Source organism: Macrosteles quadrilineatus, unplaced genomic scaffold (genome assembly GCF_028750875.1).
Source record: "Macrosteles quadrilineatus isolate MER2022 unplaced genomic scaffold, UCM_ALF_1.0 Scaffold_7__1_contigs__length_78375512, whole genome shotgun sequence".
Lineage (NCBI taxonomy): Eukaryota > Metazoa > Arthropoda > Insecta > Hemiptera > Cicadellidae > Macrosteles > Macrosteles quadrilineatus.
The window spans coordinates 31,101,031-31,118,162 of NW_026542600.1; the positions used below are offsets into that span (position 1 = coordinate 31,101,031).

A 17,132-nucleotide genomic window follows, 5' to 3' on the forward strand; every position below is an offset into this window, starting at 1 on the left:
ACTCAGTTGAGCTAGTAGGTCTAACCTCTGAACAGTTGGTTGACTATTTACAAAGCGGGGTTAGTACAGTACATTAATTTTTGTATTTAACAAAATGGATAAGAAAGTTTAGTAGAAATGTTATGTACCATTTAAGTTCTAATGATCTTCAGGGCATATTTATTGTCATTTTTACCTCCATTATTATTAAAATAGTTTTAAAATTTGTAGAGTACCTACGTCCATTACTTAAAAACTAATTTTTTTTCTTTTTGAAACATGTTTATTCTTCTAAAGATAATCCCAGTACCCGGCCAAATCGTAATAAGGCCAGGGGCTTGGTCCCGTGGTGGCCGGATATGAGGGGCTCTACACTGTACACCCAACACCACCAGGGGCCCATTTCATAATAAACTACAAACTATTATTAATGGTAAATCATCTGATCGCCCAATGCAAATCTAATGAAAATTACAAGTTATAAGTTGTAACTTGTAACTTGTAGTTTATTATGAAATGGGTCCCTGGTGGTGTTGGGTACATAACCAAAAATGTTGATATGTTGTTATGTTGAAGTACATAACCAGTGCCGGATTTAAGGTACTTGCGGCCCTAGGCCAAATTAATTGAGGGCCCCCAACCCTGTGGTGGAATTCCCTCTTAGCGTTAAAATCATAAAATCTCTAACAGTCATCATCATCATCGTCACCAGAGATCACGGATAATATTGTGAACATCTCCAGTGGGCCACAATCACGGGTAAATCATCATTGTCACCCACGATCGCGGAATAATCGTGAACACTTACCCTAAAACAAAGAAGACGATATTATAGTCACTGACACCCATTACTGCGGCATAATCGTAAACGTCTGCCGCGAGCCAAAATCACAGGAACATAATCATCGACACTTGCGACCACGTCGAAATCGTAAACTTCTCCCGCGAGCCGCAATCACGGGGACATCATCTTTGACACTCTCGACTACGGCATAATGGGGAATATCTCTCACAGTCTACAATTGCGGGACATTATCATCGTTACTCATGATTGCGGAGAAATCCCGAACATTTACCCTATATGAAGAGAATATCGTCTCCGGCACCAGCGACTCCGGCAAAATCATGAACATCTCCCGTGGGTGGCCCACGGTGGGCCGCAATCACGGGGATATCACTATCGACAACCGCGGTCGCGGCGGAATCGTGAACTACTCCCGCGAGCCGCAATCACAGGAACATCAACACCAGAGTGACCGCGGTGAAATCGAGGGCCGCAATCCGCAATCCTTCATAATAATCATTGACACTCGCGACTATGGCGAAATTGGGGATATCTTCCACAGGCCACAATTGCGGGACATTATCATCGTTACTCATGATTGCGGAGAAATCCCGAACACTTACCTACCCTATATGAAGAGAATATCGTCTCCGGCACCAGCGACTCCGGCAAAATCATGAACATCTCCCGTGGGCGGCCCACGGTGGGCCGCAATCACAGGGATATCACTATCGACAACCGCGGCCGCGGCGGAATCGTGAACTACTCCCGCGAGCCGCAATCACAGGAACATCAACACCAGAGTGACCGCGGTGAAATCGAAGGCCGCAATCCGCAATCCTTCATAATAATCATTGGCACTCGCGACTATGGCGAAATTGGGGATATCTTCCACAGGCCACAATTGCGGGACATTATCATCGTCGCTCACGATCACGGAGGAATCCCGAGCACTTACTCTAAATCAAGGGAATATCGTCACCGACACCCGCGGCCGTGGCAAAATCATGAACCTCTCCCGTGGGCCACAATCAAGGGGGCATCATTATCGACACCCATGGCCGCGGAAAAATCATAAACATATCCCTCTGGCCGAAATCACGGGGTCGCAGCAAACTGATGCTCAAAAATTTAATATTTGTTTGTACTGAAAAAATATTTTTTCCAGTCCTCTGCGGCTCCCTTATGTTTGCGGCTCTAGGCCGCCTTGTGGTAAATCCGGTACTGTCTATAACCACACGTCACCACTTCGAATGAAATCGGAGACGTCTGCTGGTTCTAGACTAGAACAGATTAAATGAATACCTACAGCTTTTACTGTACTACTGGGATATTTATATTTATATTATCTCAGCAATTAATTGAGATATTGTGATATTGATCGCTTGGAAAAAATTTAGTTTTCATGTTAGGAAATATGAGCTCATGGAATGGATTATTCCTTTGTTACTGTATTTTTACAGTATACTTACACTCGGTCTTGTGAATTTTCATATTTTTCCGAATTAAAATTAAATAGAGTTTCTCTGCAACATTTTTATTATGCTTATAAATCGAAATAGCATTCATAGATAATCAAATTTAGGATGGGTGTATATTGGTAAGATAATCAGCTAAAGTTAGAAGATTAATGTATAACGAACTTAACATAGTACGCTTTAGTCTAAAAAGGGTTGGAATTTAATCTTCTAGGCTTACCACTCTGAACAGCTGTAAACGAAACCTCAAAAAAAGTGTCAGCTTGTCCAGTCTAGCAGTAAACCTACAGCACCGAACCGAGTTCTCTTGTGTCATTGTTAATCTCATGTTTCATATGTTTTCGTTTTTCGCACAATTTAGGCTTGTTGAGCTTAGTGATTGAGGACAAAGACGTATCTAGGGTTATATGAAATATTATAAATCTTAGCCATTATTCTAATCTTAATTGAGTAATTTTAGTTTGTGCTCCGATTTTTTCAACAATTGGGAACAGGAAAAGTTGACGTAAGCTAATAAACGTCAGATGTCTTTTGTTAATTGTTTTCTTTGATCCATCTACTCTTTTGCCATTTTTTGGAATACATGCAATGACATATTTTGGTTTTAAACTGAGAAACTAATAGGATGACTTGATGCACATTTGTGAGCTTATGTTGAAATAAGTCAAGAAAATGGGTAACTGTCTAAAAGGCTCCTCAGCAGACGACATATCGCTCTTGAGGGGAGATAATCCTGTTGATTCAACCTCCACAGACCAGCTTGGACCTCCTCCACCATACAGGGTTTGTAAATCAACCATTTACATTACTGAGCAACAATTTAATTGGTTAACCTAGCTGCTTATCTTGGAAATAAGGACTTAGAATAGGCCTATGAAACAAAGAACATGCTAAATGTCAATAGGCTATCATGCAGCACAAGCCTTCCAAGGCTAACCAATATATTCAGTGTAATGTTTTTCTGTTTTACCTTGAACCTTCTTCTGTTTGAAAATAAATGAATTCATATAGTTATCGTTAAGACTTGCCTAAGATAACTTTAGTAGGCCGGTGAAAGCTTAGTTTAGTTTACTTAGAAGTTTGTTCTTAACCTCGTTCTAGGCCTGCTTGGATGTTAATTCATTAACTAAATTTTTTCAAGCCCTAGCGAATCTCTTACCTGAAATGAATTAGAGATAGGTACAATTCCTTTTTTCTATATTTTTCTCAACTTGGCATAGTCATCGAAGTGTCTAGAAATATTTTAAGGACCTAGGGGACCTATTAGATTAAAATTTGTTAAAAAAACGCACATTTTACTAAGCATTTAATTATACTTCATGTTATGTCTCGGGTGTTTTATATTCAGCCATCCTGAGCAACTTTACTTTCCTGATCTGTCATTTAATAAATTGGAGATGTCCGTTGGAATAAACATAAACGGCTGAATAACTGATTTTTACAGTTTGTAAGAATCCCCCTTCATTAAAGTTAAGTTAAATAAGGAAACATGTTTTTGTTGGAAATAACTCTCCGTACGGTACCTAAACTTCTTCATAGTTAGTTTCTACCTATCTAAATATAGCAATAATCATAGTAATAACTTAAAAGCTACGATATTTTAAAAGGTCTTTTTTAGAAAATTATTACCTGGTGGTGGCGGTGGATAATTTATACCACAGGCTGCTGCCATGTCCAGTAAGTCCTTGTGCTAACAAATTAAGTTTTTTGTAACAGTTTATGATCTATTATACTAGCAGATATAGACAAATTTTCATTTTGATTGTTGTTAATTCACCAATGCCAGACAGGGCTATCGCGTGGTTCATTGGCGCCCGGGGCGGGATGTTGTCAGGCCCCCCCCCCCCCCAAACACGTAATGAGTATGATGCTCGTTATACAAAGCTGTGTGTGTAGTGGGTTGCATCACTATCAGCGTTTTAATTCATAACAAACAGACACCTAAAGGATACCTTACAAAAATACTAGCCTAAATTCAGGAATCAGGGATTATATTAGGTACTTAAATTTTTGATAAAAATATTTTCTAGTTGATGATAATCAAATCCATACAATTAATGTAAGAAATTATTAAAACCTATAAAAAGTACTATATATATTATTAATTAATACAATGCAAATTGAATGTACACTGACACAATATTCATGTAAATAACTCTTATCATCAAACTAAGCTGACAGCTGAGCTGAGCTGAGTCTGCCGACGCCGTAGGAGAAAGGAGTGATTGGGCTAGGGATTGGTGGAGGGGTTTTTTTAATAGAGGGCCAGGCTTACAAGCGACCATGGGATTGCATCACAGCTAGAACAGCTTATTGTGCACCCTCATTCACAGGTCCTCATTCTCCGTCAAATCCCAGGTCCTTAGTGAACCGTGAGAACCTTTTGACTATGGTAACCTGTTCTTCCCTTTGATCTCCTGTCAATAGGCCAAGGGATCTCATACGCAGACCATGTAGGGCTGGGCACATAAATATACCTTCACAGCTTTCAATAGGTCTCTGGCTGTTGCAAGCTGTAGCGAAATTTCCCTGAAGAGACTCAGCTCCTGAACTTGCTTGACCAGCCAATCCTTTGTGGCTGCATTAGCACAGCCAACTACCAAGACTCCGCCTTTAAGATGGCAGCTGCTTATCCTGATGTCTTTGCCACGAATGACCCATCTGGACAGCTCCCCCTTGACTTTATTGGCTTTACCCTCCGTCAGTTTCCTGTCCGGGTGTTCAGATTTGGTGATAGCGATCTTCTCCACAGACAGTGTCTCCGAATAGGTGGGTTCTGGTGCTCTCTGTGAAACACCTGAGCTCTGTCCGAACGGACCACACTCGTTAAGTAAATACTTATTTTCAGGACTAGTAACGTAATCCTACTATTCTAAAAGTATGCATAGATTTGCCCTGCGATGCACACTAGCTGAGAAAAAAGGTTTTAAAGAAACAAGCTTGTCTATTAATATATAGTTTTAATCAATAAATACATACAACGTACATCTGGTCGCCCTACACACACAACGGCCCTGACGCCAGACTGCTAATTGCACATCCTGGGCAAGTTGCGGACAGTCAGAATTTTATAGCATTTGATTCCTTCTTTTTTAGTTCAAATGGTTGAAGAAAGAAGAAGAGTTAAAAATATCAGCTGTTGATGTATTTATATGAAAAAGGTTAGGGTAGGTACCTTGTTCTTTATCAGTCTTAAGACTATCTAAGGCTGAAAAAGGACAAGCTACACCACTTTTTTACATAAGTAGGCCTAATTCAACACCGACAAGGCAAGGTAGGTGCTCCTTGCCTTGGTGGCAAGAATGTTGAAAACATTTATTTGTTTGTATCCTGTAGGCTACTTAGGCTAAATATAATAGGCATACCCACTCTGCTGATTATCAAATATTAAATTGTTGTTTTAATTGTTGGTTTAGGTAGATTAGCCGTACATGCAAGAAGTAACTCACCAAAGCCAGCTCATATTTAAAATATAATAGAGAAAAGCCTGCATTCTAAGAGTTTATTTGAGTGGTTTCTGTCTTCTGGCAAATTTTTGTTGGAGACGCTTATTTACTGATAGTTCAGTTGAGACGTCATTGTGTTAAAGGATATAGGACTTTCCATATAATTAAATGTCCTCTGTTTTGCAATCCTCAAATCGTATCTTAACTTATTGTATCACAATGAAATATTATTAGCCTAATATGTTTTGATGAATATCTCATCTTGGATCATATTAAACTGCTCACTTATCGGTTTAATGAACGTTTTTTAGTAGGCCAACCTACTAAATATCCATTAACCATTTGAGCTCCAACAGCTGATAAATAGGATGGAAATAAAACTGTTAGCGGTTGGGCGAATTCTTTGTGTATTCCACCTCATATCAGGTATTTTTCTACCTACTTGGTTACCACAACTGCGAGTGTGTCTATCAAAAATTTGTTTTAAAATAGTTTCATTTGAGAGCATCTTTTCCAAACGAACCTGATAACTTACTACTATCTCTTCCCTACAAGTCTCCTCAGAAGAAATTACAATTGAGAAATGAGCACAATATTTTCATGTTGGCTGTATAAAATGTGATTGTCTGTCATTAAATTGTCTATTAAAAGTGCAATATCTCTGAATTTTCTTATTGTGGAAATTATGTTTCAACAGTCAGATTTTTCATGGGCTAGCCGTGTTTCGTGCGTTAACGCAAGCAAATACGTCGCTGATGGTATTCCTTTTACTGTATTTTGTTGTATACGACTAAGTTTTGTAGGAAATATGAAATTGGTGGTATCGAGAATCGTCAGACACATCCCTACAAGAAGGCCTCTTGTTTATTTTTCTTCTTCTCCCATCTCTTTTGCACACCCTACTGAGTAATCAGCGCCTCTTGTTTATTTTTCTTCTTCTCCCATCACTTTTGCACACCCTACTGAGTAATCAGCTGATTTATGAAAGAGCATCGCTTTGTAGTTCTCTACTAAACAAACGTTACCGTCCAGATGGTTCATTACACCACAATAATGTAACCCAATAGAGTCGTTTGTATAAAGCTTTCATATAAACGGCAAGATCTGGGTATGTTGTTTGACACAGTTGTTTTACTTTAGGCAACTTATATAAAACATTATTACTAACAATACAAGAACATTTTTTGTAAGCTGAGTAGAGGCTCCTTCAAGGCCCCCTTGCGCGATCGCGGACCTGGTCAGTCCAGGCCTGCATTTCAGCGATTTAGCAAGAAACAGCTGGCAACAGACTGTGAAATTAGTGTGTGCATGCTTCTTTGCTAAATAGCACTGATAATTGAAATAATTGTTCAGGGAAAAAAGCAACTTGGCTTTAAGAACTTGTTAAGGAGAAAGGAAGGATGTTAAGGAGAAAGGAAGGATACACAACTAACTCACCTGAAGAAAGAGTCCCAGGAAGTTAAAAGAACAGAAAAAAGTAACACATTTAAGTTTCTGCGACTCTTTCTTCATGTGAGTTAGTTGTTTATCCTAATTTCTCCTTAAGAAGTGATTATAAAAATAAAAATACAATGCATATAGTAACAAGTCTGAAAATATAGTGCAGTTACAATTTGGTTATTTTCAATGCATTTTTTAAAAGGCTCCAAACATTTTAATACAACAGGTTGCTCAGTGAGTTGAAGAAACCTGAAATTCGATTGAAGTCCATATCCTTCTCTTGAAACTTGACTGAAATAGTTGAACATTGATATTAAAATTTCACAGCAAATCCATACCCACTGTTTGATACCTGGGGAGAAAATTAAAATTAAAATAAGGCTGCAATAAGGATCCAATCCATAACTGGAAACTAGTTGCCTTAGTAAATTAATTGAAAACTCTAAAATGTCTTCTGAAAGTCTTTATATCATATTTCTTCTCTAGCTCTTTCAACCTCTCCTTATTGGTTGGAGTGGTGCCTAGTAGGCTTAAAAAGGTTTAAAATCAAGGCATTTCAAATAAAATTGGCTCAGGCTAGTGTTTAAAGATTATTATTAATTATAAGCAAATCTGTATGTCACATTAGTGTCTCAGCACAGGAAAACCCACCCCATTTCAGTCTTTCATTACTCATACTCATGAGTGTTTTGTTTGTTAAAATTGATTACTTCAGTTATCTTGATTGGATTACATTTGGGCAGTTTCTTCCAATAGCCATTCCTTTTCCTGTAATATGGAAACAATTGATCTCACAGCAAAACCATGTGATCAATAAAGAACTGATACATGCATTGTCACAAGAATTGATAGGTTAAATGCTTATCTCGCTTTGTCCTCTTCATCCACTTGAATGTTATTGATTGCACTTCAAAAAAGCTGAAAGAATACCTCTACAAATTACATTATATTTTTAAAGTAAATATTGTAAACCCCAATGCTTTGAAAAATGGTTCTGGCAAACAAGTAAATAATAAATTAAACTTGTGCTGTGATAAAATGGTTCTCGAAGAAGTAACTTTGTCTATCTAATTTCATCATCGAGGACAGTTGAATAATGTGGCACTGTCAGTCAAATTGTATGTTTTCTGTCCTGAACATATTTCCCTCTGACCAGTAATTAAACTTAACCTAATTTGTAGGCTAAGATATACAAATGGGTACGGTATAACTAATTTACAAATTTCCTAATTTACACATTAATGGGAGCTTGGATTGCTGCATCATTTCAATGTGTTATGCATTTTTGTTTTCACCGTTCAGTTTATTCATATAATCACTGCTTTCTTTTTGAGACATGATAAAACATCAAGATAAATTCATTCCTCAAATATATTTTAAAGTAAAGGTTCGGGAAATACATGATGATATATTTTAGCTTTTTAAAATAATTTGCGATAAAGTATATTTCTGATAGCGGGTGATAACAGATTTAATAAAATATATCTCGCAACACTATTCAGTATATTTACAATTAGAATGTAAACTTTCAAAGTATAGGTAAGAGTAATTATAATATAACAAATAATCTTGGAAAACTTATTTTATCACATTAATGATTTTTGTAAGGATTCTATTTTACAGAGATCTAGATGTGACAAACTAAACATTGTATGCTTTAAAGTTGATCTTTTCCTCATCATACACTTATTGGCTCTCAAAAAGTCTAGTCTCAAACATATACAGGGTTTCCCCGAACTGTTTATTGATTTATTAAGATATCATTCCTGGGCCAAAGACAAACTTAAATATCATGTTAAAAAACTCAACGTTGTCAGTAACATTTGGAAGTCTGCCAAAAGTTACTCATACAGCCTCCATTCGGTCTTTTTCACAAACTTTTTTTTTTGTTAACAGCTTTTTGTAGTAAATTGATATTTGGTACACATGTTAAAGCAAAGACCTGTTATTTTAGGTAAAAATATTAATTCATTCTTTTTGTTTTAAAATGGCGGCCAGGTACATCCGTTAGATGAATTACTTAATAGAATACTGTAATTTGTTTACATTTTTGCAGTGAACCGTTTTACGTTGTGTCCGTACAATTCATTCAAAGTGTACATTTAACCAATTACTGAGCGTAAAACTAAAACCCAAAACATATCTCAAATTTCAAAATCATTTCCTTTATTTTCTGACAACATTCATACAAAAAGTATCAAAATGCAAGTGTTAATTATTGATTTAAGTTCTGGTACTGAGATAATTTACTTTCCAAAGGTAAAACGTTTGTAATAAGCCTAGTTGGCAGTGGGAGTTACAAAAAATTAATTGTATTTGTACGTTTGACCATAAAAAAAGTTGTGTGATCTTTTGATGTAGAAGCTACAATTAGCTTTACTTTTGCAGGAAACACTCCCAGTGTATTACCCTTCCCCGAACATAAGTCGTCCAGTGACTCAGTTGACTGAAGAGGAACAAGTAAAGATTGCCAAAAGACTCGGACTCATTCAACACTTGCCTACTGGAACTTATGATGGCTGTAAAAAAATCAGAGAGTAAGTTTACCAACTTAGTTATACACTTTATTTATACAGAGTTTTTTTATAAAATAATGGTCGGGATTAGTTATTGAAAATAACTACACAAATTATTGTTGCTCTGCAGGTATCCATACGATGGACTATTTCACCCCACCTTGCACAACATTTATCTTACAACATTGGAGATTGCATATCTAACTTTTCTCCCAGAAGAGCTGAATTCAGATGTTTTTCTCTTGAATAAACAAAATCACACTAGGTCAAGTCTTGGTTTCATAGAGACCATGTTGTAGGGACATCTCTGCTAAGCCACCAGTTGGGATCTTAAGCCCACTATTATTTTATAAAAACCCGGTGTGTGTATGAATTAGGCTAAGGGTATTGTTTACATGGAAATAGGGAGTTTTAATGTTTATTTGGTTTTTATTTTTAAGGCTATGTTAGACCGTGTTTAAATGGGGGTTAGATGCAAATAACCAGATCAATTTGTCACAATTTAAAAACTGATTTTTGTTGCTATCATTATGTATTGCTTATGCAGAGATCTTTAGTTTCTTTGTTCTGTTCCCTAATTGCAATCAAGTCCATGCATTGGGTGATCGGGTTTTAAGTTTTGGGCTACATATAAATAATTTCCCACTTCAAAAACTAATTAAAAGTGTCATTTTGCTCTAAATGCTCCATTCTATTATTTAGGAATCTATTAAAAAAATATCAGGCTCTATATTTTATTAATATTGTTAAAATAATACGGTATATAACTGCTTCGGAACTTTACAAACATCTGAACTCTATCAGCTTTAAGAAAAAACTTTTTCTTTTCGATAAATATTACTCGGAGTAAAAGAGATCCTATGAAAATAATGTACGTACTATGTATAACCCCAGCAAATGTAATTTTAGCCTACACGTGGTATATAAGGTTTCTTCTTAATCCGAGCATTTGTAGGATTTCATGCCGGCATACTATTTTTTAAACTTATCTATTACCTATACCTTTTCTATACCTATCTCTCTATTATCTCTATTCCTTTAGGTCTATTATATATACCCTTTTCAAGAACAATCTAAACATTTGTCACTATTTATACAGGTTAAACAAACTTCATAATTTTGACAACTAATGAAGAATTTATTTGTTGCTATAAAATGTAAACATAATGTATGTTCTTTTGAGTATTCTCTCTTTTAACTAAATACAACCTACTGATGTAAAAGTTTTCTCTAAGAAAACCTGCTATTAGTTTACAGAAAATGCAGTAGGCTAAGTAAATAAATAAGTATATAAGCTGATTAAAGATGCATGGGCTTCAATATTGTGTTCATTTGAAATTTTGGTGGCAAAATGCCTGGTTGTAATTTACTTGACATAGAAAATTAAACAAATAATTGCACAATATCCAGTGCTTAACAGCACTTTGTCAAGAACTGCAGATTATTACTTTCTTCAGCTGAATGATAAGAAATATCATGAGACCCATAAGATAGTCACACTTATCAGTTAGTTGTTACTTAATTAGTATTAAGTAATATTTCATTGCTATTCTCTGCACCTAAAAAAATAATATGTGTGCAGCAATTGGCTGTTCTATTAATAATCAATTTAAGAGATGGATAGTTTAAAATCCATTTTAGCTTTTCTTTGTAAAATTGTATTTATCAAGTTTTTAAGTAATCTCAATCAAGTTGTATGCATTGTGTTTATAAACAATAGTAGATTAATACTAGCACTAAGTTAAATTGTCAGAAAATCGTAAGTTATTCACAGAGATGCCAGTCTGTTTTCCACTTCAGAAATTTTATCTAAAAACTTCTTTAAATTTGGCATGAGTCTTAAATTATGTTATCCATTATTAACAATGGGTATTTCAAACACCATGATACAACCTTGGTTGAGGTTGGTTATTATTTCTTGATTAGTAAAATAAACGAATCTTTAATTTTACTGAAACTGACTTCTTGAATGAAATATTCAATTCTTTTTACTACTAAAACATTTAATTAGTTACTTTAAACAGACTAAAGCAAGTTTATAAAGTAGACTAATACTATTTAATATACCAAAAACTGTTTCACACAAACACTACTCCATTGACACAAAATATTTTTAAAATCTGTTAGAAAAACCTATTGAGCTAATTAAAAAACGTGGGTTGAAGCAACAAAATAGCCCATTGTCACTTGTCAGGCATGTGCATTTGCCCATTTATTGCTGTTTACATAGCTCAGACCTCCTCTGCTCTGATATGGTAGCAGTGTAAGTAAAATCTTTGACTTTTAGATTGAGGGTAGACATCCCATCTGTTTGGACGAGTTTTACATAGTTTCTCATACAAATAGAACATATTCAAATGAGCCACTCATACAGTGAGTTATTGTGAAATTTGTACGATAGTTTATATTATACAAAAGATGTATTTTACAATAAATATATTTTCCAGATTGGCCTGGTTAAAAAGTAGTGTATTCAACAGAAATGAGTCTTTTATATAAACATACTCTGGTCTAGTTGTACAATTGTAACTGGGTAACATTGGATTTTATTTGCACAGATGCGTGATCTGCATGGTGGAGCTGGTAGTAGGAGATTGTGTGCGTTATCTACCATGCATGCACACATACCACGTCAAGTGCATCGATGATTGGCTCATGCGGAGTTTCACTTGCCCGTCGTGCATGGAGCCCGTCGACGCTGCCCTTCTCACCACATACGAGACCAACTAACTGCACTAGTCACTGATAAAACAAGCTGTGATTATAGAAATAAGATAAATTTATTGTAAACACGTAAATACGTTACGCTACGATGTAGTGGTTTTCATTTAACCGTTCTGGTGTCGGAATAAGTAACTAATGTATTTTTTATTTGTGTGAACAAACATGTAATAATGTAAATATGATTAGGAATGTAAAGTTTATAATATTGGTTCTCGTTATGTCGGCGTTTGACCAGTAGTTAACGCTATGGCTCCTTTTGGAAGGCAAATCTAAAGTGTAAAATGATGTCACAGTTTTTAAAAAACTCAACTTTATTTTATTTTAATCCTCTAATGAGTGAGATGTACTTTTATTTTATAACAAAACATATTATTTTTGCAGTGTTATTAGAAAGAAGTTAATTTTTAGTGAGACTATTTTAATATATCGCCTTTAAAAGGTTATCAGTTTATTTGATCAGTTTTATATCTTCTTTGAACTATGCAGTTTGTTATTGTTTTATCCCTAGAAATACACCTATTATACATGCACTTACGAGGTTCATCTAGATTTTGTTCCCTAGGGCTATAAAGGCTCATCACAGAACCCTCACTATAATTTAGTTTTTCTGTTTTTACCTTGATGAAATCATTAAAAACAAATGAAAATTGTTATGCTTTTTTGTGACTATTTTAACTAAGGAAAAAATAAATTTAAGGCCATTAATAAAATATATATAATAGTTTGTAATTTGTTATATAAGTTCAGTAAGTCTTTCATAATATTGCCCCCATTAGAAATGATTATATTATCTTGGTTATCATCTACCTTGTAGATAATTAAATAAGCCATCGTGTATACCTTGATTATCAGGGTTTAAGCCATCGCTATTGTCAAAACCAGTTGGCCACCTTAATTCAGCCAGAGAAGCCATACATGGTCATTATCAATGTGATTCCGTCAGCTGGTTAGGTAGAGGTTTTGCAGCATTGCAAATGAGCTGCTGACAATATCCTGATTAAAAAATTTATATTTACCAATTTTGTATGTATTAAATTGACCTACAGTGTTTACAAATTAACTTTTAACATGCTGTTAGGATAGTAAAAATAATACAAACTTTCATTGTATAGTGTTTTTTTTTCTTAAATCCATAATAAAATTTTGGAAGGTAGGCTTCCCACAGTCAAGTGGACGGTCAATTTTTGGTCATTGAACTGTCAATACACATGAATTTCTGCAACACAGCATTTTGCTGATTCAATGATTAATTTACTACACTAATAACACATCTTGAAAATGAAATGTAATTGGTTTTGTTATGTTAGTCACTTAAACTAAATGGAATACATATAAACAATATCTTTTACATTGATCAGCTAAATTCACTTGGAATAAATGTATTATGGTTTATTACAAATAAAATTGGTGGCAATCCTTCAGTCAGAATTTTGTGAGCAAAAGAGCTAGTTCAATGCTATTAAGACAGTAATTATTCTAGTTATTATTATAGGGGAAACATCTAGGGTCTGTCATAATCAATGCAATGATGGTTACACTCTGTAGATGTCCTTTTGAGATTCAAGGCTCGTTTTCCAATGTTACGAATTCGGTCGCTGAATATGGCTGTTTTTTTTCATTACAAACTCAATACACAAGAATCCCGCAACAGGTGACTGCTTCAAAACCCTCAGACAAGACGCGTTCCTCGACTATTTTTGACAGTTTGTAATGCAAAAGTGAATTGTTCCGGTTCCCAGTTCAGTCAGTTGTAACAGTGACTTTGTGTTTAATATTTCAATCAGTTTAATAATATCAGTTCAGTTAATTTATGTTCTGAAGTATAACATTCAGTAAGTTAAATCTCAAACTTAGACCATCTTAAACTAATGTTCTTGTCATCATGTTATTTTCTCTTCGTCTGAGGATGAAAAATTAATGAAAAACACAGTCACTAGAAAACTCGCATGACATTCACAATCCCGCAGCCGTATTCAGCAGCTATGAAAACCCTCCTTCAGCTGTAGTATTTGCAATACGTTGCTCTAGTGAAGAAGATGTTCACTCACAATAGTTATATTGCCAGTTTTGAGCAGTCTGTGACAACATATAGACAGAAAAAATGGTTTATCACAGAAAATAAAGCAATTATCTCTCCATTTTAACTCACCCAATGCTTATCATTTCCACAAAATCGTTAGTTTAAAAAACAATTTCTTAGCAGGCAGAACCCTTGAATTTATCACAGGTTGTTGATACTCCTTCATATTTTCCTGATATAATAATTATAATAGACTTGGATCATTAACTAACATGTTCCCCCATGAAAATGTTTTCTACTTGTAGTCCTATAATTAATGGGAAGTTCAGACTAGGCATATATACTACACTGTAGTAACATCTTGCTAGTTGCTACTGGATGAAACAGTAGTTAACATTTGATGAGTTTTTAGTTAACTGTCTGTTTTGTTTTTCTTATCTTTACTACAGTTTGCTGTGGTATTTTCCTCTACAATTTCACTAAGTTGGAAGTAGACTCTGTTCTTTAGTTTAAAATATTTAAATGCCTTGCTAATTAACGGAACCTACCATAATTAAATTTCATAAAACAAAACTTAAGCTTTAAAAACATACTTAGGACTTTGATATGGACTAACTGGAACTCGTTATAGACTAAAGGATCGTAAGAATATAGCCATTAACAACATGAACTATTTTTGACTGGTTTGTTACTATACGCCCCAGTTTATTTCAGTATAGTAGGAATGACTCCGATCAAACAACCAGATTTCCATAATCACCACTGGTTGGTCACTTCATCATAAGCTGAAATTATCAAAACCCAAACCAAGCCATCCATATATACTTTCATAAATGCAATTTCAATTTATTTATTTTTTTATGTATCAAATCAAATGTATGAACTAGCATATATTTTTTCCAAAATACCAAACCTGATTTTGTAACTAATTTTTATCTCAATTTACAACTATAATGTACTGTACTAAAATTTAATTTATAAAGAGTGTATTATTAGTTACTAACAAGAAAGCAAAAGCGTTAGTTATAGAGAAGTGATAACCATGACCAGAATCACCAAGTTTTCTGTAAGAGACATCACAGAGAAGTAAGGCACAGAGGATTGCAAGCTTATGGGACAACCGAGCGCTTTCAGCTCTGGTATGTTGGAGTGGAAAAAGACTTGACGAGCAAGGAAGAAAGAGAGTCCAACGGCGAGCACTATGTGGAAATTCCTATCGGCAGGTACAGGTCTTCCTCTACCGAGAGCGTTGTAATACATGGATACAACACATTACATATTACATGGAGATTAGTTTTATAGTAGGGTGTCATTGATGATAAATGCTGGTGTCATTGCCATGGACACCAGCACTAGCGCTATACACCACTTAAGTGTACCATTGAATATTTCCTCTGTATCTTACTTCTCTGTGGAGGCATTTAAAATGTTACAACTTTATTTTTTTTTTCATTCTAAGCTATCAAATAGCAGAGCTCTAAAGCTACAAAAAATATTGTGCCAAAAGCAATGAACAAGCTACATAGTGGAGAGTATTAGATTGGTTATGGTGCCCTCCTTAGAACACAGGAACTTTCATACCCTACCCATGTGCTCTCATTCTCTATCATTACAATTGTTTACCTTTCAAAAGTCAAACAACCAAAATGTTTCTTTTTAAAATATCAATGAAAAGTTTCATGGAGTTTTACTACAAGTTATAATTACAGTCAAAATTATTAATTCAAATTTCATACTTAGAGATTTGGTCTTCCAAAGCTGACAGTTTAAGTTTCCGTTGTAGTGATTTCCTGTAGATAATGTAGGTCATACTCACACATAAATCATTTTAAAGCAATATTCCATTCAGTGCTGGCCACTATTAAATGTGTCATAAACAACACGAAGCAGCAAGCCTGCTCTATAGTTATGTCATTTTATGAATGGAAAATCTTTGCAAAATACAAAAAAAGACTCGAGTGTTGTATTTATCATAGGAACACTCTATCGACTTCCGTGATTTTTGTACTGTTGAATTCTATGGCAGTATTTGAATGCTGTAGACATATTTTGGTAGAAAAAAAATCGCTTCATAGTGGTGGGATTCATTGTATTTTTTATACGTTTTAGATTTCAAGCAGGACTAGAAATATGTTACACTGTACAAAATTATGTACGAAAATATAACCTTATTAATCCATGAAAAGTGTGTTCCTTTACCTATATCAGTTAATTCTAAGCTTCATTGTAAATAATAAATTATTTTATTACAGAATATTTTCAGAAGATTGGCAAAATGTGTAAGACAAATGACATATTATTTTCTCTTTGACATGCATGGTTTGAATCTCAAACGCTTTCCTTATTCATAATACTTTGTGTTAAGTATAATAATTTTTCTTTTGCTGAATAATCATATGTCATAATAAGGGCTGATTGCAAGACCATTTTGCCATATGCATGGTTGGTGATTGTTGATTGCAATGATGCAAATTGATGATTATTTAAATCTAATAATCCTTTAAAATCAACTCAATAGTGTAATCAAACATCTACATCAATTTTTTCTTCCTTAATCAAATTTCTTCATTTGGTCCAAGATTTCTCCTTGGTAATAAAGGTTACCATCCCAAGAAGAGGTGTTTAATTTTAAGGTTAATGAATTTGACCTTGTTTAGCCATATTGACAAATTCATCAAACATAAACGAATAATTTTGATAAGGCAGTTAGCAGTAATGCATTTACAAATCATTATCAAGAATGCT

The 17,132-nt window shown here is 34.7% G+C and overlaps 1 protein-coding gene across 1 annotated transcript; it reads left to right on the forward strand.

The window, feature by feature from the left end:
• Positions 1 to 2,519: 2,519 nt before the first annotated feature.
• Positions 2,520 to 16,572, forward strand: LOC128998021 (RING finger protein 11). Its single transcript, XM_054423953.1, has 3 exons — positions 2,520 to 3,024; positions 9,516 to 9,664; positions 12,202 to 16,572. The coding sequence occupies exons 1-3, from the start codon at positions 2,914 to 2,916 to the stop codon at positions 12,371 to 12,373; spliced, it is 432 nt and encodes a 143-aa protein (XP_054279928.1). The 5' UTR covers positions 2,520 to 2,913; the 3' UTR covers positions 12,374 to 16,572.
• The last annotated feature ends 560 nt before the right edge of the window (positions 16,573 to 17,132 follow it).